Here is a 20,822-nt window from a genome sequence, read left to right on the forward strand (position 1 = left end):
AGGCATGATCCCGAAACTCATTTAACCTTCAGACCAGCACCCCATTGTCCTAACCCATGTGGGAACTAATGATGCAGCAGGGAGCAGTCCAGACCACATCATGAAGGATTACGAGGCCCTGGGAGCCAAGTTCAAGGAGACAGGGGCACAAGTGGTATTCTCCTCCATTCTCCCAGTAAGCAGACATGGTCAGCGTCATGAGGCCTGCATCAGAGTGGTCAACTGGTGGCTTCAGAGTTGGTGCCAACAGGCAGGCCTTGGGTTCCTTGAAAATGACCCACTTTTTTGCATGGGGGACATACTCAGGTGAGAGAGGTTTCACCTCTCCCCTAAAGGCAAGCATCTCTCGTCTTCCAGGTTATCTGATCTCGTACAGTGTGCTTTAAACTAGCTTTGCCAGGGGGTGGGGCCACAAGGGGAAATGACAACACTTCCCAGCCACAATAGGTGACGAGCACAAAAAGTACCAAGGCAAGTGCCAGGGGTCCAAATACTCCTGGGTTAGGGGGGAAGGAGCATATACCCACAGGAAGCCTTAAATGCTTCTACACTAATGCATGTAGTATGGGAAACAAGCAGGAGGAACTTGCCCTCCTGCTAGCTAACACAAACCCAGACATAGTGGGCCTTACTGAAACGTGGTGGGATTCAACCCATGAGTGGGTGGTAAACATCAAGGGCTACAGACTATACAGGCAGGGCAGAATGGGGAGGAAAGGTGGGGGTGTGGCACTCTGTCAAAGAGCAATACACGTCCTCAACAAACAGCATGGGGTCATAGGAGGGGCAGACTGAAGTGGTCTGGGTTAAAATACAAGGGGGTCAGGGGGAAAGGGACTTAATGGTGGGTGTCTACTACAGACCATGCAACCAGGGGGAAGAGCTGGACTGGGAATTTTCAGGTTAGCTCGCAGAAGCAGTTAAGTCAAGGGACACAGTCATCATGGGTGACCTAAACTATCCAGACATCGGCTGGGAGGAGCAGTCGGGTAGGTCTGACTACTCGCATAGGTTCCTAACTGACCTGGTCCTGGCCACAGGCGATAACCTGGTGAGGGGGCTGCAGGTTCTCAACCACCTGGGCGATAACGATCATCGCCTACTGAAATTCAGCATCCAGTGCAGGAATTCATAGACATTAGGGTTGGAAGGGATCTCTGAAGATCATCGAGTCCAGCCCTCTCCCCAAAGGGCAGGAAGTCAGCTGGGGTCATAGAATCCCAGCAAGATAAGCATCCAATTTGCTCTTAAAGGTGTTCAATGTAGGTGCTTGAACCACCTCTGATGACGGGCTGTTCCAGACCTTGGAGGCTCAGACAGTAAAGACATTCTTCCTTATGTCCAGCCTGAAACGGTCTCGCAGTAGTTTATGACCATTCAACCTCGTCATCCCTTGGGGCGCTCTGGTGAACAAATGTTCCCCCAGATCCTGGTGGTCACCCCTGATAAACTAATCAGGGCCATCAGATCACCCCGAGCCTATGCTTTTCCAGGCTAAAGAGTCCCATGTCTCTCAGCCTATCATCGTAAGATCTGTTTTCCTGACCTCTGATCATGCGCGTGGCTCTCCTCTGGACTCTCTCAAGCTTCTCCACATCCTTTTTGAATTGTGGAGCCCAAAACTGGATGCAGTACTCCAGCTGCGGCCTCACTAAGGCCAAGCACAAGGGGAGAATGACATCCTGCGATTTGCTTGAGAAGCATCTATGGATGCAAGCCAACATTTTGGTCGCTTTAGTAGCCACAGCATTGCATTGCAGGCTCATGTTCATTTTGTGGTCAGTGATGACCCCCAAGTCTCTTCCTTCTGTAGTGCTAGCCAGCATAGCACTGCCAAGCCTATAAGAATGCTGCCGGTTTTTCTTCCCAAGTTGGAGAACCTTGGATTTTTTGGTGTTAAGCACCGTCAGGTTCTTGTCCGCCCATTTGCTGAGCCTGTCCAGGTCAGCCTGTCTTCTGGTGTGGATGCTTTTCCCCGTAGTTTGGTGTCATCTGCAAACTTGGCCAGTCCACTTCTGACTCCAATGTCCACATCAGTAATGAAGATGTTGAACAAAATGGCTCCAAGGACAGAGCCTTGGAGGACCCCACTGGTCACAGGACACTATGATGAGGGACTTCCATCAATTACTACCCTCTGGGTCCAACCACGGAGCCAATTCTCCAGCCAGGGGATTGTGGTGGACCCAAGGCCACAATTGGCCAGTTTCACCAAGAGGTGATCATGGGATACCAGATCAAAGGCTTTTTTGAAGTCAAGATATATGACATCAATCCCTTCTCCCTTGTCCAGGTGATTGGAAGCAAGACATACCTGCAACAAACCATGTTGACTATCTCTTAGGATGTTGGCATCGGCCAGTCCATTAAGGATGGCCTCTTTAATAAACTTTTCTAAGACCTTCCCTGGGATAGAAGTCAGGCTGATGGGCCTATAGTTGGCTGGATCCACTTTCCTCCCTTTCTTGAAGAAGGCCAATGTGGTGCCTATCTTCCAGTCTTCGGGCACTATGCCAGAACGCCAGGAGTTTTCAAAGATCCATGCCAGAGGCTGGGCTATGATGCTCGCCAGCTCCTTGAGTACCCTGGGGTGTAAATTCTCAGGGCTGGCTGACTTGAAGGTATTCAGCTTCTCAAGGTGTTACAAGGTCAGCATTAATGGAGGGCAGGGGATCTCCCTCACCCAGACCTCCCTGTCCCATAGTGGGCATAGGCATCCCATGGGACTGATGAAAGACTGATGCAAAGTACCCATTTAATAGGTTGGCTTTTCCCTGGGTGTCAGTTGTCAGTTGCCCCATCTGGTTCAGCAGCGGTCCAATGTTGCCCTTGCTTATCCTCCGGCTCCCCACATATCTGAAAAAGGACTTCTTATTGTTCTTGATGCTCGAAGCTAGTTGGAGTTCAGTTGCAGCCTTGGCTTTCCTAGTTTGCTCCCTGCAGAATAATCCTCCTTGGAGGTGAATTCCATCCTCCATCCTTTGTAGGTCTTTCTTTTTAGCTTCAGGAGGTCTGCTAGATCCCTGGAGAGCATGGAGGCTGCTGTGCCCTCTTGCTGCTCTTCCTCTGAGATGGAATAGACTGAGCTTGTGCATTGAGGATCACTCCCTTGAGGAGCAACCACTCTTCTTGAACTCCCTCTCCCTGGGGTCGTGCTCCCTTTAGGGCCTCACTGAAAAGACTCCTGAGCTTGTCAAAGTCGGCTTTCCTGAAGTCAAGGACTTCCGAGTTGGTAGCTGACTTGCCAGTTTTATGGTGGATGGTGAAGGTGATCGGCTCATGGTTGCTGTCACCCTGCTTCCCATTGATCACCAGGTCGCCAATTAGGTCACCCCCAGTAGCCAGTACCATGTCAAACAGTGTTTTACCTCTTGTTAGCCCTTAAACTTCTTGAGTCAGGTAGAGGTCATCCACGCATGAGAGGAAGCTTCGCGACTGCTTGGATTTTGCTGAGTGATCCTCCCAAGAAATGTCATGGAGGACCTCAATTCCCCAGACAACCATGGTCCTGGAGCATGCAGCCTCAGCCAGTTCCCGGGTAAACTCCTGGTCAAGCTCTAGACTTTGGATGGGAGGTCTGTAGTAGACTCCCACCATTGTGTCCCCTGTGCGGTGTTTCCCATGAATTTTAACCAAGAGGGTCTCCAGCCATCCACCCTGGTCGCCAATATCTGCTTGCAGGGATGCATAGCTTTCCTTAACATAGAGAGCTACACCACTGCCCCTTTTATCTACACGATCCCTCCTGTACAAGGTATAGCCATCTATACCCATGGTCCAGTCATGAGTGGAGTCCTACCAGGTCTGTGTTATCCCTATGACATCATAATTATTTGTATTAAGCAGGAGGACGAGCTCCTCCTGCTTATTCCCCAAGCTGCTGGCATTTGTTTACAGGCAGGAAAGTGTCCACTCACAGATTGTACCAGAGCTGGGGCAGGGGTGGGCTCCCTTAAGTGCCTTAGCCTGCTGGATTTTCAAGGGTTGCTCAGTGGGCCAGTAGTGGCAGTAGTCCCCCTGTCCCCCAGCAAGCTTAGTTTAAACCCCAGTGGAGCAGGTCAGCCAGTCCAGCTGAGAAGAGCCTCCTCCCCAGGGGAGAGCAGTGGAAGCCATCTCTTCCCATCAGCTCACTGCCTCTCTCGCCAAAGAGTGGGCTGTGGTCATGGAAGCCAAAGCCTTCCCTATGACACCAGTGCTGCAGTCTTTGATTAACTACGTGGATCCTCCATCTCCCTCCTCAGCCCATAACCCAAGACTGGGGCAATCGATAACACCACCTGTGCCCCCAGACCCTTTATCCCCACTCCCAAATCCCTGTAGTACCTCATGACCCAGCTGGGAGCACTCCGAGCCGTGTCATTGGTGCCCACATGAATATGGAGCATGGAATAGTGGTCTGTGGGCTGGAGGAGCTTAGGGATCCTCTCCGCAACGTCCTGGTTGTGGGCCCTTGGGAAGCAGCAGACTTCCCGAGCTAAGCGGTCAGGGCAGCAGATTACCCCCTCTGTCCCCCTCAGGATGGAGTCTCCCACAACAAACGACTTGCGCTTTGTCTTGGAGAGAGCAGGGGCGGTAGCTGCAGTTGAGCCTGTGTTGCCTGTGGGAGCTGGCAAGTCAGCAGGCTCTGCTGGAGCAGCAAGAGGTGCATACCTGTTGCTAAGCTCTGGCAGGGAAGGGGCCTTGGTATGGCGGGCTTTAGGGCCCTTGACCACCTTGGTCCATGCCCCTGACTGGCCAATTTTAACCCAGAGGGTCTCCAGTCGTCCACCCTGGTCGCCAATATCAGCTTGCAGGGATGCCTAGCTTTCCTTAACATAGACAGCTACACCCCTGCCCCTTTTATCTACACAATCCCTCCTGTACACGGCATAGCCATCTATACCCATGGTCCAGTCATGGGTGGAGTCCCACCAGGTCTCCGTTATCCCTATGACATCATTATTAGTTACATTAAACAAGAGGATGTCAAAGGCCTGCAGCAAGGCAGCAGCCCTGGACTTCAGGAGGGCCAATTTCAATAAATTAAAGAGATTAGTCAGGGAGGCATTGAGGTCCAGGAGGGGAGGGGAGTTGGGAGTCCAAGATGAGTGGTCATTCCTTAAGGAGACAATCGTGTGAGCCCAAAGGGCGACAATCCCAATGCCAGTCAAAGGGGGCAAGAGTACTCAAAAGCTCCCATGGCTCACCAAAGGCATTCAGGATAATCTGAAAGCTAAAAAGGAGGTGTACACCCAACGGAAGGGAGGGGCCATGACCAAGGAGGATTATACCTCCGTTGCTTGAGACTGCAGGGGGGCTTTTAGGAAGGCTAAGGCAAACACGGAACTGGAACTTGAACTAGCAACCCGGACCAAAGATAACAAGAAGTCCTTTTTTAAATACATAGGGAGTAAAAAGAAGGCACCGGGTAAGGTGGGGCCCCTTCAGGACATGCTTGGCAATCTGGTGGTTACACCAGATGATAAAGCTGACCTCTTTAACAAATTCTTTGCCTCCATATTTCTGAGCAGGGTCTAGGACATCCTCCCCACCCAGAATCCCAGATGAACTCAAGAGAGACACAGCTGGGTCCAGGGTCAGAGAGGACCTGGTCAGGGAGTTTCTGGTGGGACCGGATATCTTCAAATCAGAAGGTCTAGATGATCTCCACCCAAGGGTGCTGAGGGAATTGGCAGAAGATATCGCAGGACCCCAGGCACTCATGGTACTCTGGCGAGGTGCCAGAGAATTGGGAAAGGGCCAATGTGGTCCCCATTTTCAAAAAAGGGAGGAAGGAGGACCCAGGAAACTATAGGCCCATTAGTCTTACCTTGGTCCTGGGGAAGCTCTTTGAAAAAATTATCCAGGAGCACATCTGTGAGGGACCAGCAGAGGAGATTATGGGGTAACCAACATGGGTTCATTAGAGGCAGGTCCTGTCAGACCAACCTGGTGGCCTTCTACAACCAGGTCACAAAATCCTTGGATGCAGGTGTGGCAGTGGACATAGTCTTTCTGGACTTTAGGAAGGCTTTCAACACTCTCTCTTTCTCTCCATTCTCATCAAAAAATTAGACAACTGGCGTTGATGCCTACACAGTCAGATGGGTCGCAAATTGGCTGAAGGGCCGCACCCAGAGAGTGGTGGTGGATGGGTCACTTTTGATGTGGAGGGATGTGGGCTGTAGGGTTCCCCAGGGCTCAGGCCTGCACTGTTCAATATCTTCATCAGTGACTTGGACAAGGGGGTGAAAAGCACCTTGTTCAAGTTCACAGATGACACTAAGATGTGGGGAGAAGTGGGGACGTTAGAAGGGAGGGACAAGCTACAACTAGACCTGGACAGGTTACATGGGTGGGCGGATAAGAATAGGATGGGTTTCAATACTGACAACTGCAAGGTAGTGCACCTGGGGAGGAAGAACCAGCAGCATACCTACAAGCTGGGGAACTCCCTTCTTGTCAGCACAGAGGCAGAAAAGGACCTTGGAGTCATTGATTCCCTGCTGTGATGCCAGACGGACTTGAGGGCTCATTAAAAAACTAGGTGACTGAGGCACTGATGCCTACACAGTCAGATGGATTGCAGATTGGCTCAAGGGTTGTACTGAGAGGGTGGTGGTGGACAAGTCATATTCAACCTGGGGGGAAGTGGGCAGCGGAGTCCCCCAGGGCTCGATCCTTGGGCCTGCACTGTTCAATTTCTTCATCAGCGATTTGGACAATGGGGTGAAAAGCAACCTGTTTAAATTTGCTGATGATACCAAAATTTGGGGTGAGGTGAGCACACTAGTAGGGAGGGAAAGATTGCAGCAAGATCTGGATAGGTTACAGGAGTGGGCTAACAAAAACAGGATGCATTTCAATACTGACAAGTGCAGGGCGCTTCACTTGAGCAGTAGTAACCAGCAGCACACTTGTAAGATAGGAAACTCCTTTCTTGAGAGCACGGAGGCAGAAAGGGATCTTGGAGTCATTACTGACTCCAAGATGAACATGGGCCGACAATGCAAGGTCACGGTTGGCAGGGCTAACTGGACCTTGTCGTGCATCCACAGGTGCATCTCAAGCAGGGCCAAGGAGGTGATCCTCCACCCCTATGCAAAACTGGTCAGGCCACAGCTGGAGTAGTGTGTCCAGTTCTGTGAGCCCCACTTCAGGAGGGATGTGGACAACATTGAGAGGGTCCAGAGGAGGGCCACCCGCATGATCCGGGGACAGCAGGGCAGATCCTACAATGAACGACTGTGGGACTTAAACCTGTTCAGCCTTCACAAGAGAAGGCTGAGGGGGGACCTGGTGACTGTCTATAAACTCACTAGGGGGGACCAGAAGGGTTTGGGGGAGACGCTGTTTCCCCTAGTGCCCCCTGGCATTACAAGGAATAATGGACACAAATTATTGGAGAGTAAGTTTAGATTAGACATCTGCAAGAACTACTTCACAGTTAGGGCGACTAGGGCCACCAATGTGAGGACATAGTCAGTAGGGTCAACAGCACCTTGTCATGCATCCACAGATGCATCACAAGCAAGTGATCCTCCCCTTCTATGCAACATTGGTCAGGCTGCAGTTGGAGTACTGAGTCCAGTTCTGGGTGCTGCACTTCAGGAGGGATGTGGACTGCATAGAGAGGGTCCAGAGGAGGGCCACTTGCATGACCAGGGGGCAGCAGGGCAGACCCTACAAGGAGAGGCTACAGGACCTGAACCTTCACAAGAGAAGGCTGAGCGGGGATCTGGTGGCCATCTATAGACTTACTAAGGGGCACCAGTGGGGAATGGGAGAGACCCTGTTCCCCCCCTGAGCACTACCAGGAGTAACTAGGAATAATGGCCACAAGTTGACTGACAGTAGGTTCAGGCTGGACATCAGGAAACAGTACTTCACAGTCAGCGTGACTAGGATCTGGAACCAACTTCCAAGGGAAGTGGTGCTTGCTCCTACCCTGGGAGTCTTCAAAAGGAGGCTAGATAATCACCTAGCCAAGGTCATTTGGCCCCAGCATTCTTTCCTGCCCATGGCAGGGGGTCTGACTTGATCTGCTCAGGTCCCTTCTGACCCTACCAACTATGAATAGAATAGTCTAATGCAATGGTTCTTATCCTGTTTGCTATAGTGGGCCACACTTGCAGCTCTCAATGTATTGTGGGCAGCTTCCAGGGCTACGGAACTAGGGCCAGGGCACACAGTCTCCTGCCCATCCCCAGCAACATCCAAGTCCTGGTTGCAGTGGTATTGGTGGCAGTGGTTGCTGTGGCCAGAGCGAAGCCAAATTCCCTCCCCGCCCCCTGTGAGCAGCATGGCCAGAGCAGAGCCCATGGGGGTGCAGATGCAGGCTGCCCACTGTGGGCTCAGGCCACCCCACACTTCTGCCTTCCCTGCAAGGCCTCCTCAGCTCAGTGGGTGGGACACAGTACTGGCAGATAGGGAGGCTCAGTGCCAGTACTAGAAGACCTACACCAGCTATGCCACCATGGGGAATCACCCCCTGCCCACCCAGCATCAGTAATTGAGGAAAAAAGTATCATCATATCCTTAGTCTACAGGAATGCTTCTTTTCAAATTTTCAATGTATGAAACTGAAGAATTGATTTGGCAAGTGGAGTTAATCATGCACATTATAGGCAAGGATTTTTCCGATATTTTTTTATTGGACCAACTACATAGTTGGGAGAGCTGTTGGACAAGCTTTTGGGCATCAAGTGTTCTTCTTCAGGTCTGGGCTCAAACCAATAAAAGATATCTTAAAACATCTTTGCCCCTCAGACATGTCCTTAATCATCATGGCACAACAACGCTCCAAGTCCTACTGTACTTTATAAGCTATTATGTGTAAGTACACAAGATTAAACAACTAAGAACTAGGCATTGCAGCACTCAGCCTTGAGGTAGCTGAGCCCCTAATGGATAGCCCTCCAACTTCGGTTAGATCATTCACGGGCTTAATGGTGGGTAGCAGCCTGATGCAGTCTCTTGCGAGGAGATATGTTATTGGTGAGACATATCTGAATGTAAGCCTGTTGTTGTTGTTGTTATAACATAAATTAATATGGAGCTTAAAAGAGAAATAAAATACAATGTCCCTCCCAAAAATAAATCACATTTCAAGGCTCCAGTCCTACAATGCATGTGGAACATTTGCAGTGGTCAGTATCACTGCAGTGAAATGTCTCCATGGCAGGCAGCCAAAGACCAGAGAGGTGACTTCTGTTTATATATAGTTGTACCTAAACTATCTTCACCTATATTAGGAACTGATATGACTACAGAAGTGACTCTTAACCAGGGTACCATGGCACCCTGTGGTGCCTTGATTTCCTTTCAAGTGTAACCCAGTTGGTGCTCCAAGAGGTACCCTCTCTCCAATTGAAGGGATCAAATCAGGTACACAAGCACTGTGAGAGGTGTAGGGACTATCCTCCCCCTATAGAGCAGATCCAGACTGCCAATGGGAATCTAGCCATATACCTTTAATGAGAGAACAGTACTGGGAACATAACCAGTATAAATCAGGGGGTATAGGGGATACTACAATGCCCCGAGGGGGCAGGATTCAACAAAGGTTAGACACTTACAGTCATAGACATATTCATCCAGTTGACAAAAGACAGGGTTAACAAAATATAAAACAAACAGCGGAACAAACAATACTGGTTGGTGAAATATAAAATGCACAAAATACAAAATGTCAAATAACAAGGAATATAGCGCCTAGGTACCTGGAGGAGGAGAAAACACAATGACCCCTTTCCGCTGCAACAAGATTTTCTCCCTGTTACTTCACTCACCTCAATTGGAACTTGAACTCAGATCTCCCACAAGGAAGGTAGAAATGTTACCACACAGCCACCAGTGCTGTTACTATACCGTGCTGCTAGGGGTCTTATCCTTCCAGGAGCCCCAGCCTTACATCAAGCTGCCTGGCCTCTTATTGGAGGAGCTGGAAGCAGAGCTGGCAACCTCTCAGGTCTCTGCTCAGATCCTTGCTGGAGCTGGGGAGCCTCTCCTGCTGCCCACAGCCTCTCATAGGGGATCCTAGAGCCCAGTGGGGAGCCTTTCCTGCTAGCCACATGCTGTGCTGCTGAGAATCCAACTGCTACCTGAAGGTCCCACTCCTTCAGGTGCTTCTGGGGCAACTGCTCCCACCCTGCTAGCCCACCTCTTGCCAGCTCTTAGAAACTCCTTCCTTGTGGTCCCTCACTGGTCTCCCCTGAGTCAGCTGTGCTGCCCCTTTTATCCCCCTCCAGGTGACTCAAGGGGCCAATCAGGGCACATGGAGGGTGTCTCTGGGGCCTGACTGGTAAGGAAAGGGAATCCTAAGTCCTCCAATCATCTTTTGCCCTTTCAAAACCCCTGAGCTAAGTCACTGCCAGCTAGCCCATCACACAAGGATGTTGTGGGGTGCCACACAAGGCTAGAACTATTAGGTATACAAACAGGATTCACAAGATAAAATGCAGATATTTCAATTAGGAACACATGATGTTAAAAGCATTCTGAGCTTCTGTAGTCTTTCTCAGTTCTTTGCAACAAAAGAATGGTTCTATTATTACTTTTTATATAGTTAAAAACCAAGTGAAAACTAAGAGCTGGCATTTTCCCAGGCATGACCTGAGTCTGTGGAGGGGTGTCTTGAGTCTAAAAAGGTTGAGAACTAGTGGTTACTGTGTAGCCAGAGCAATAAAGAGCTCAGCACAGGCTGCAATACCTACCTGAAAACCCAAGTAAATACTCAGGTGGTTAGTTTCATGTTGGCAGGACTACACTCTTACCATTATAAGCTATCTAGCGTAGGCCATTTCTTACTCAAGCCATCTAGTATAAAACTCCATCAGATATGTCTACACTACACTGCAATCACACTTTTGGCAGCAGCATAGACATACCCTGTGTGAAAAAAAAACCAGAATTAGAATAGTAACAAACACAGCTTTATCTAGGCAAAAATAGTTAGCGAATTTTAATCTGAATTCAGGCAGAGGACAGGCCAGGATGGCACACTGGTTCAGAGAGATATAAACCTAATGAAATAGGCTGTCATTTATGAGAGTATATGGCTCTCTGAAGAGGCTAACTTCTTCAGAGAAACCCTTTTCTGGTTTCTGCCTAACTGTGGTCTGAAAGTCTATCTTCGTACTTTCATCACAAGAGTATTAAAGGATAGCCTATACATCACTTTTCTAAAGGACTTGTTACATGCTAAGTTTGCGCAGCTCCTGGAACTCTTAACACCTGGACTGTCTACATATTAGCACCTGAAGCTATTTCTAAGTACTCGTTAGACAGCACAAAGTTATGCCACTCCAGGGCAGGATTATCTGATACATGCTACCCATGTTACACTGGCAGCATTTACACGAGATACTTAACTGTGCAGTAGCATAGTTTACTGTGCGGTAAAAACACTTAATTGCGAGTAAATTTGCTACCTGCAACTGCAAATTTATTCACTATTAATTACTGCACAGTAACGCACATGTAAATGCAAACCAGGACCAAGTTTGCTCCCAAGTTGGCCCTGCTGCTATGGGGCTGGCCTGAGGCTAGCCCCAGGGCTGTGGGCTGGGAGGCTCTTCTGTTCCAGGGCTGAGCTGTCTCTGTTACAACCTCAGGCCTGTAAAAGTCTACAGCATTTTGAGCCCTGGGGGGGCACTGGCAGGGAGTCTGAGGGTACTCCAGGTCCCTTTGTCTCCCTGGGCTGGCTGTAGGCCAGCTGCTATAGTCTGCCTGTACCGCGGCGCCACTGCCTGGCACCGTACTGCAGTGGGGCTGCCAGACCCATACCTTTCAGGCCACCAGGGTGCTGTAGGCCAGAGGCAGGCAATTATTTTGGGCAGAGGGCCGCTTACTGAGTTTTGGCAAGCCATTGAGAGCCACATGGGCAGATAAATATTCATTTTCTAAATTTTTTAGGGGCCCCGTGGGCCAGATTGAATGGCCTGATGGGCCGCATCCAGCCCCCAGGTTGCATTTTGCCTACCCCTGCTATAGGCTGTTGCAGGCTCCAGTCAGGCCTGCCAGCATCCAGGCCCAGCTGCAGGCAGCTTCTGGCTGCCAGGGCCATCTCCACCTGCCTGAAGCCTACCCCCAGCAGCCTTCCCTGTTCCTGCAGGTGCTGATGGGTACTTCCTCTGCTGCATGTCTGCCAGTCCCATGCCAGGCCATGGTGCTGTGTGCTGCAGGCACCTGTCCAGGCCCGGCAGCACAGGGACAGCCACACAGGGGCCCAGAGACCTGCTGCCAGACCCACAATGGTGTTCTCCTCATCCGTGGCCATGCCCACACCTGTGCCCACCACCTGAGGCCCCAACCAGTCCATGAAGAGACTGGTGACCTCATGGTGCTATGGGGTGAGGCAGAGGTGCAGCTCCAGTTTAGGGGGGGTGCAGATACTCCAACACCTATGTCAATGAGGCGCTTTCAGGCTGGATGTGGGAACATGGGCACAACCAGTCGGCACAGCAGTGCTGCATAAAGGTCAAGGGCTTAAGGGCACAGTGGGTCACCATCACTGACCACAAGCATAGATTGGGGAGTACCCATAAGTCCAAGCCCTTTATATTCCAACTGATGGACATCCTCGCACTCCAGGATCCAAGCTGTAGCCATGCTTTCTATAGCACCACAGGCAGCCTGCCCAAACCCCTGGCCCAGCCTGGCATCCCTGGTGATGCGTCCCTGGGGGAGGGCCCTTCAGGCATCCAGTAGCCCATCCTGTCAAGCTCCCTGGCTGCACCCTCCACCAGCAACTCAGGCTGCAGCCCCAACCCCACCACAAGGCAGACCAGCCATGACACTACTAGCCACCAATACCGCCAGTTCCTCCCTGGGGGTGAAAGCCCCTCCAGCTCTAAAAGGAGCAGTCTTTGTAGGGTGGGTAGGTGATGGAATATGGGCCTTATCTAGGGCCCTGATGCACTGGGGTGAGCCCAGGGCACAGAAACCAGCCACCACTGCCAGGGGGTCATACACACAGAGCACAGTGTCCACCAGCACATCCTGGAGGCCTTGCCCACACCAAACAATGGGCCTTGCCTATGCCCAGCAGTGGCCTTGCCCATGCAAAACAGGTGTCTGACATACAGCAGGCTGGTAGGCGTGGCCAGCTTGATCAGGGCAAAGGCCAGGTGGGTGTCTACGGGGAGGGGCTGCCACATGTCATTATTTTTCCATTCCAGGTGTGGCCAGAGCTGCTCCAGGAGATCTCAGAAAGTAGCCCAGGTCATGCAAAAGGCCTCCATCCTCTGCTTATCATCCCAGGTGTGCTGGACAACATGCCACCATCAGTTCTGCCTGGCCCGTGGGCCCAGAGGCAGTAGGACTGGAGGCCCAGGAGGGTGACGGCAGTCCTGGTGGTGGCATCCTGGAGCCTGTCATCTGCAGCCCCACTGGGGTCTGGCCAGGTGATGAGGTCAGGGCAGCAGGTGCACAGTGGCATCCCTGGGACAGCACACAGCAGGCAAGCAGCTGGTTGCTGCACATGGGGGAGAAAGGAGGATGCAGACAGCCGTGGGCCAGATGGCTGAGGGCAAGGGTTGAAGAAGCCATGGTGTGGGGAAGCACAAGTAGCAAGAAGAGGGCTGTTGCATGCTGCCCATGTGCTAGGCACACTGCTCCTGGCCAGGGAAGTGGCTAGCCAGAGAACAGAGAGCAGGGCTGCCTTTTAAAGAAGGTTGCTGACTGCTGGTAGTTGCAGACAGAGCCTGGAGCTACCCCCTGTGGTGGCACGGGCCCAATGCAGGGCCCCAGAAAATGGAAGAGGATTGGAATCAAATCTGCTCCTGCTTCCTTCCCTGTATAGACACCTGCCCAGCACTATTTACTCACCAGTAATTTGCTCAAGAGTAAACTGGTACCATATCAAATACATACATAGACCCACCCACTAAGGTGTAGCCCTTCTAGGCTACAACTTAGTGTAAACATCTCACCCGCTTCCCCTCCACTGCCGGCCTGGATGAGGCCCACTTCTCCCCTGCCCAGGGAAGAGCAGCAATCCCAGAACAGCAGGGGCCAATCAAGCAAGTTAACCCTCCCTTGCCTACTCCCCTGGGACAGGTAGCCAAATAAGTGGGAGTTGGGGACAGGAGGGGCAGCAGGGGGGATCCCTGGGTTGGGAGGAAACTAGTGAACCCTGGAAGGCAGGGGGCAGGGGAAAAGCCTTGAATGGGAGGAGGAAAGGTTTCTCACTTTTCAGTCCTCTAGGCTCCTGCTGGCTTGAATGTGTGACTGTTCCAAACTCAAGCTAGCAATAGCATCCATCAACATTTGTCCAGCTCACAATGTGACATGTAAAAAATGCCCTTAGTTTAGGTAACACATTTTATCAATAGGTAATGGAACAACAGAGTTAACTAAGTGACTTGGCCCAGCTTGCACTGGATGCCTGTGACACAGCCAGGCTTAAACTAACATCTTTCTAGACCCAGGTTAGTATTTTAACTGCACAATTACCATTTCTTTTAATAGTTCACACAGTGGTCAGATTTTAAAATAAAATTTTACTCCAACTAAAATTCTACCTAATATGTGCAATATTTAAAAAATAAAAATAGTAAAGGTAATGTTTTTCTCATGCTCCATTGAATTAATTAAATGTATCTTTCTACCTTACTTTCAAGTAAGAGTTCATTTCCAGCCAGATTTAACTCATTCCTCATGTACCTGAGATTTGTCTTTGTACAGTATTTGAAAAAGCTAATGCTCACACCTATGCATGTTAGACTTTGCATGAAGAAAAAGCAATAGCCTTTCTGTGTTCATTTTCATTTTGGGGTCTCTCGCAATATACTTGTAATTTATCCAACAATTATTTAGGATGGTTTCCAGAGTGAGTAATGAACATGTTGTTTTCAGTATCTCAGTACAGAGTTATCTCTATATCATTTTGGCTTATGAATTCTTGAAATACTAGGGGATTGAATTTTGTAGCAAACTAATGTCCTGGAGCAGTGTAACTTTTGTAATACGATAAATTATAAAACCTTTTCCCTTGATAATGTAATATTCTAAAATCCAACACACACATTAAATTGGTAGTAGTATGTAAGCATGGAGCCATCTAGTGGTAAGCACTAAGGTGGGGAAAAAGCTTGCTTAAGACACTACTCTATTGCACAAACTATAGGCCTTTCAACAATTCTCTGTCAATATGAACTAAATTGCTTAAAAATGTTTGATGTCTCTAATTATAACCATAATGTACATATGGACTACATATATTACTGTTGGAGCAAAATTTTAAGTATAGGTGCTGCCAATGCATGAACTCAGTTTGATTGAGAGTGGAAAATTCCATGCAGGGCCTGAGTTACCCCTTCTATGACCTCAGGAGCTGTCAATCAGCCCTGACCCACTTTCAGCTCTGAGCAGACTCAGTTGCTATGCAGATCTTAGTGCAGAGCATGCCCAGTGTACGACTGGAATGAGGTAATACCTCTAGAAATTTCTCTTAGCCAAGCAGCCTGATTGGCTATAGGGCTGCTATAAAAGGTCTGAGGGCCCCTCCCTCTGTGGGGAGAAGATCGCGTCACTGCAGACAGAGGCTGGTGTTTCTAGGGACTGTCTGGCAGTCAGGCTTTTGGGGCCTACTGGTCTCCTTCCCCAGATTAGCACTCTGTGCTGGTTAGAGTGATTGTGATTTTGATCTCCTGGTTCCTGATTCAATTTGACTGATTGCTGACTACGATTTTGGACCATCCCACTACGATTTCACCTCAACATTCTGGCATCCTGACCTCGGCATTACTCTATGACTACTCGATCGTCCACCAATACTGGACTGGCGTCACGTCTCGTTTTCATCATTGACCGTGTTACAGTTAGTTTGTTGTTTGTGTTATCCACTCAATGAGCTGTTGACCAGCCCTGGGACTAGGTCTTTGACTGAACCTCGTGGGCCAACAGACCCCTTTGTTGTTCTTGTTGTTGTTGTTGTAAACTGTAACTGAAGACATCGTTCTCCTACGCACCTAAGCGTAAGTCAAATAAATTCACAACTTGTTTAAGAAACCGCTACGCTTCCCGTGCCTCAGTTCTCCATAGCCAATAGAACCCGGCCTGTTACCGTGTCTAATTGCCACCCCGGCCCACCGTGACTCTGGGGTTTGGTTCCCCACCCCGGGACATGGCGTCACGAACAGGATACACGGGAGGCGAACTGGAGACTGAGTGGATAAAAAACTGCCCATGGAGCAGTGGGAATCGCCAGGCGACTGAGCTGAGCGATGTGTGGGACCATCTAAACTACCACCAAGCTGTAAATCCAGCGGGGGAGACTATCAGCGGGTATCTGTCCCTCCGGGGAGATGACGGGGAAGGAAAAGCTATCCGGCTCACCCCGGGAGCTCTGGGCTGTGTTTTAAAAGATCCTAGGGCTGTGTATCGCCCGAAGGGAGACACTGGATCTCTGGCCGTATTAAAGAAAAAAGCTCCGGCTGTGGCTAAATCCCATCCAGACCGGGAATTTGCAAAGTGCATACAGTATATGAAAAAAGGGGGTGAGGATACTCCTCCCGACGAATTTAATTGTCCGAGCCTTACGTGTGGGTCAAGGGGGCACGAGCTCCTGGTTAAATTGCGAGAGAATTTGGAGAAGAACGGGAGAAAAATAAAGTGGACAGGAGAAAAGTGGAAGAAAGGCTGCATAATAAACATTTTATTCAGAGACTACGTAGCCTTATTAAGGGAGCTTACAGACACCAGAGCACAGCTCATGTCCACAACAAAAGCCGCCAGCAAAATTATAGCTGAGAGGCCATTACAACATGGCGCCGGCCATGCGGCGAGAGCACTAGAAAGCATGCTGACGCCACAGCGTCCAGCTCCGCCCATACCCAGCCCATCTCACGTCAAGGCACCGCCTACAATCCCGCCCACCTGGGATCCGCCCCCCGCCACAGCACCACCCCCTGAGATTACGTCGCCACCCCCATACATCAGCCAGCGCCCCCTGGAGGATGCAAGGGAAAAGTGTAATCACATTCACAGCTCAGAAAGAAACATTGTAGCTCAAGACTTGGAACCAGATGTGATAAGTGAAACAAGTAACCAAATGGGTAATGATAAAGACAGAAGTATAGAAACCACTAGTGGAACCATGGAAAAGAATATGGAACCTGAAATGACTTTCGCATATCCAATAGCTGTACAGAAGTATACTATGGGACCTAATGGACAGCAACAAACGACCACAACCACCAGGTCTAGAACAAGATCGGAAATGAATGAACTCAAAAAGGAAACTAGTATTAAAAATGAGGAGACTCCTATAGCCTGGCTAGGAAGGCTAGTGGCTGAAGCTGGGAGTGAGTTAGTGGACAGGGAAGAAGCCTCGCAACTGGTTAGGAATGCAGCCTGGAGTCGAGCGAAGGTGGTGGATCCAATCCCTGTGTTAGCGAATCATTATTGGCCCATTCCTTTGCCAGCACTTGCAGTGGAAGCGTTACAACGAAAAGTTCATGCATGGCATGAAGGAATAGTAAATAAAACCAGTGCCACTGCATTGATACATGCGGTTATTGGAGCATCCTATGCTCTTTGGAATCCCGTCTTTAGGCCATTAAACCTTACTCTAGATCAAGTGCAAGGAGCTTGGCCACACCGCTACGCCACTACGCCAGGGGATGTTCCATGCTTAGCAGAAGCCATAGAAGCAGCATCAGAAATTTACGGAGGAAATTTGACCATCACCATCAGGTTATTATTGAGTCCCTCCATAAATGGGCCTGTGATGCATACCCTAGGGTTATTAGATCAATTGCAGGGAGCGATGCGACCCAGACCCCAAAAGAGTGCATACCCTACTACAAAGGAAGAAGACGAGCTAGAACAAGTATACTTTATTGGGAGTCCCAACAGCCATTACCTCCGACCAGGTGAAAATAAAATTTACCATCAGACTTATCAGAGGGAAGTAAATAGAAGTCCCCCACAAACAAGAATGAATCATCAACCACAAAAGTCACCGCCAAAAATTCCCAGGAATTCCTCAAGCTATCCATTCTTTCAACGCACGCCACTGGAAAGAGCCATATTTGCTTTCTTGATGGAGAAGTCAGGTCTGTCAAAGAAGCAATTACGATTACTTGGAGGGGAGGGACAACGGACTTTAGCCAGGACATTGGGTTTCCAGGAAAAAGGAAAGCCAAAAAACGAGTAAGCGCTGTCAGCGGGAGTCCAACGACCGGCAGCTACGCCAGCTCGGTGAAACAAGACAGCGAACGGACAACGGACCCAGATGATGAAATAACCCTTGAAACGATGATACGAAATCCGGAAAGTCACAACAGGTTGAAGGTAGAACAAGGAGTAGAAATAGATCATCAGAAGGAAGAAGCGTCAGAAGACGATGGCGTTAACGGTATGGAGAACGAGAGATCACGGGTTTTAAGAGAAGAAGGTGATGTAGCGATAAATCACTCGGAAAATTTCAGTGATGACCCACGGCCGTATTCAGTGGTAAAGATTCGAGATCCCGAGGAACCAACTAAATTAGTCCCCACGAAGTTTTTGTTAGACACAGGGGCACAGGTAAATGTAATAAGAGCAACGATTCCACACATTAGGACGAGTCGGGTAATGCGAGTGCAAGGGTTGAACACGGCCACCCTAACGAATAGGGTAAAGATCTTAGTAGAAGGATACCAGAAGAGTCTAGGTGCAGTATTGGGAAGCATGAATATCTTGGGAGTCCCCGGAATAAAGATGTTGAACTTAAAGGAAAAAGTGATGGAGACATTACCCATAAACATTATCGCAACTCACGAAAGACATAGACCCAAGCTGAAGATCCTTTCTTCCTGGAGGTATAACCCTATTCCCACAAAGGACAAGCTTAGGGAGCCGTTGGAAAAGGTCTTGAAACACTTGGAAGATCAAGGGTCTATTACCGCTATCTCAGCGAGCACACGATTATCCCCAGGTTGGGGCACAGCAAAACCAGGAAAGCCATCTGAAGTCAGGTTAGTCGTGGACTACAGGGAGGTGAATAAACGTTGTACTGAACTGGCGCAACCCACTTCGTGCAATTTGATTCAAAGTTTGAGAGAGATGGCCGAATACCAGGCAGAGAAATGGCTGGGAACTACTTTGGATCTGAAGGACATGTTTTTTTCAATTCCCATCCAGGATGACGACGGAGTGCTGAATATGTGTGTGGGAGGTCGAATGTTCCGATGGAATGTATGCCCCCAGGGATATCGGAACGCCCCAGCGTTGGCCACTGCTGCAATGAACTGTAGCCTTGAAAAGTTCTGCCATGATAACCCGGACAGTAAACAGGTGGAGATGTGGAGCTACATTGATGATGTGGCCATAATGGGCAGAAAAGAAGGAGTAGTCAGGAAGGTCACTCAAGATCTGGTAGAGCATCTCTCAAAAGATGGATGGTCGATAAATTTAAGAAAGTCGAAATTAGATCCAACCTCTGAAATTGAATTCTTAGGAACGCTATTCAAAGAGGGAAGGCGGTATGGAGTGTCTCATGGGGAAAAAGACGTTACTAGTTTGTTAAAGAATAAAATCCCCAAAACAAAGGCTGAATTCCAGTCCATATTAGGTAAATTAAATTGGCTGAGACACTACATCTTACCTGAACATTTGCCAGTATTATCAAGAATCCAGCAACAGATCAGGGACAAATCAAGGAGAAGAGTACCGTGGACGGGAAGAGACACAAAAGCTTTGGAGAAACTATTAAATACCGTTGAAGAGACTTCTCTAAGCGCTATAAATTTTTCAACTCCTATGATAGTAACCGTAGGATTCTCAGATGAGCACCTATTTTCCACCGTAAAGGACTCTAATGGGAATCTAGTATATACTGCACATAAGACGATTCATTCCGCCCAACATCAATACGGAACTATTGGTAAAATGCTGCTGGCCGCTCAATTAGTGGAACCATTATCAGTAGGAACACGGCAAATTACCGTAGTCCCACTAAGAAAGACCCATGCTGCAGCCATGATATCAGCATTAATAGCTATATTTTCTGTCTGGAAGGTACCGGATGTCATTCAATCGGATAGAGGGCCGCCGTTTACTTCTACAGCAGTAGAAAAATTTGTCATATTATATAATGTACACTGGCATCACCATATACCCTACCATCCGCAGTCAAATGGTGTAGTAGAGAGAGCTGTAGGGTTATACAAAGAAGCATTACGAACCCGAGGGAACGGAACATATAAAGGCTGGGTAAAGCAAAATCATGAAGTACTTATAAACCTAAACGCTGATAAAGAACTTTGGAACACAAGAGATATTATACCAACAGATCCTTGGAAACCGAAATTCCAACCTTCGGAACTCGTGTGGGTCACTCTTCCAGACCCACGAAATAAACACCCAAAAGTCCTGACAGGGGTAATAATTACGCCAGAGATGTACCCAAACACATACTTAGTTGAACTTGAAGAAAGTGGTCAAAACATTATAACGCACCACAATTGGTTGACCCGAAGGGCGACAAAACAACCGATAAATAAGATAGGCCCTTAAAGTAATGTAAGTTAAGACAATATGAGAAAATCTGTTCTGTCCGATTACGTTTTATATTTCAGAACAAGAGTGACCGAACCTACGGAATGTGAAGTTCTTCAATCAACCCATCAACTTAACGAAATTGTCGAATCAGGACCATCAAGACATGATGGGGACAATTAGACTGTTTTATTGTATATTTTGTATATATGTTACCATTACTCACATAACCTTGACCGAGGAAGCCGAAAATGAAGGAGATTACGAGCTCTAAGATAACGTTCCTGGTTCTTGCATTGACAGCAAGGGGGCATGTTGGAGCAAAATTTTAAGTATAGGTGCTGCCAATGCATGAA

General features: G+C 49.0%; 1 protein-coding gene across 1 annotated transcript; it reads left to right on the top strand.

The window, feature by feature from the left end:
- The first annotated feature begins 15,953 nt into the window (after positions 1 to 15,953).
- Positions 15,954 to 20,548, top strand: LOC149869405 (uncharacterized). Its single transcript, XM_090037350.1, has one exon. The coding sequence runs from the start codon at positions 16,109 to 16,111 to the stop codon at positions 18,140 to 18,142; it is 2,034 nt and encodes a 677-aa protein (XP_089893476.1). The 5' UTR covers positions 15,954 to 16,108; the 3' UTR covers positions 18,143 to 20,548.
- Positions 20,549 to 20,822: the final 274 nt, after the last annotated feature.

The sequence above is a fragment of the Crocodylus siamensis genome, chromosome 3, assembly GCF_052110815.1.
Source record: "Crocodylus siamensis isolate JL-2025a chromosome 3, ASM5211081v1, whole genome shotgun sequence".
Lineage (NCBI taxonomy): Eukaryota > Metazoa > Chordata > Crocodylia > Crocodylidae > Crocodylus > Crocodylus siamensis.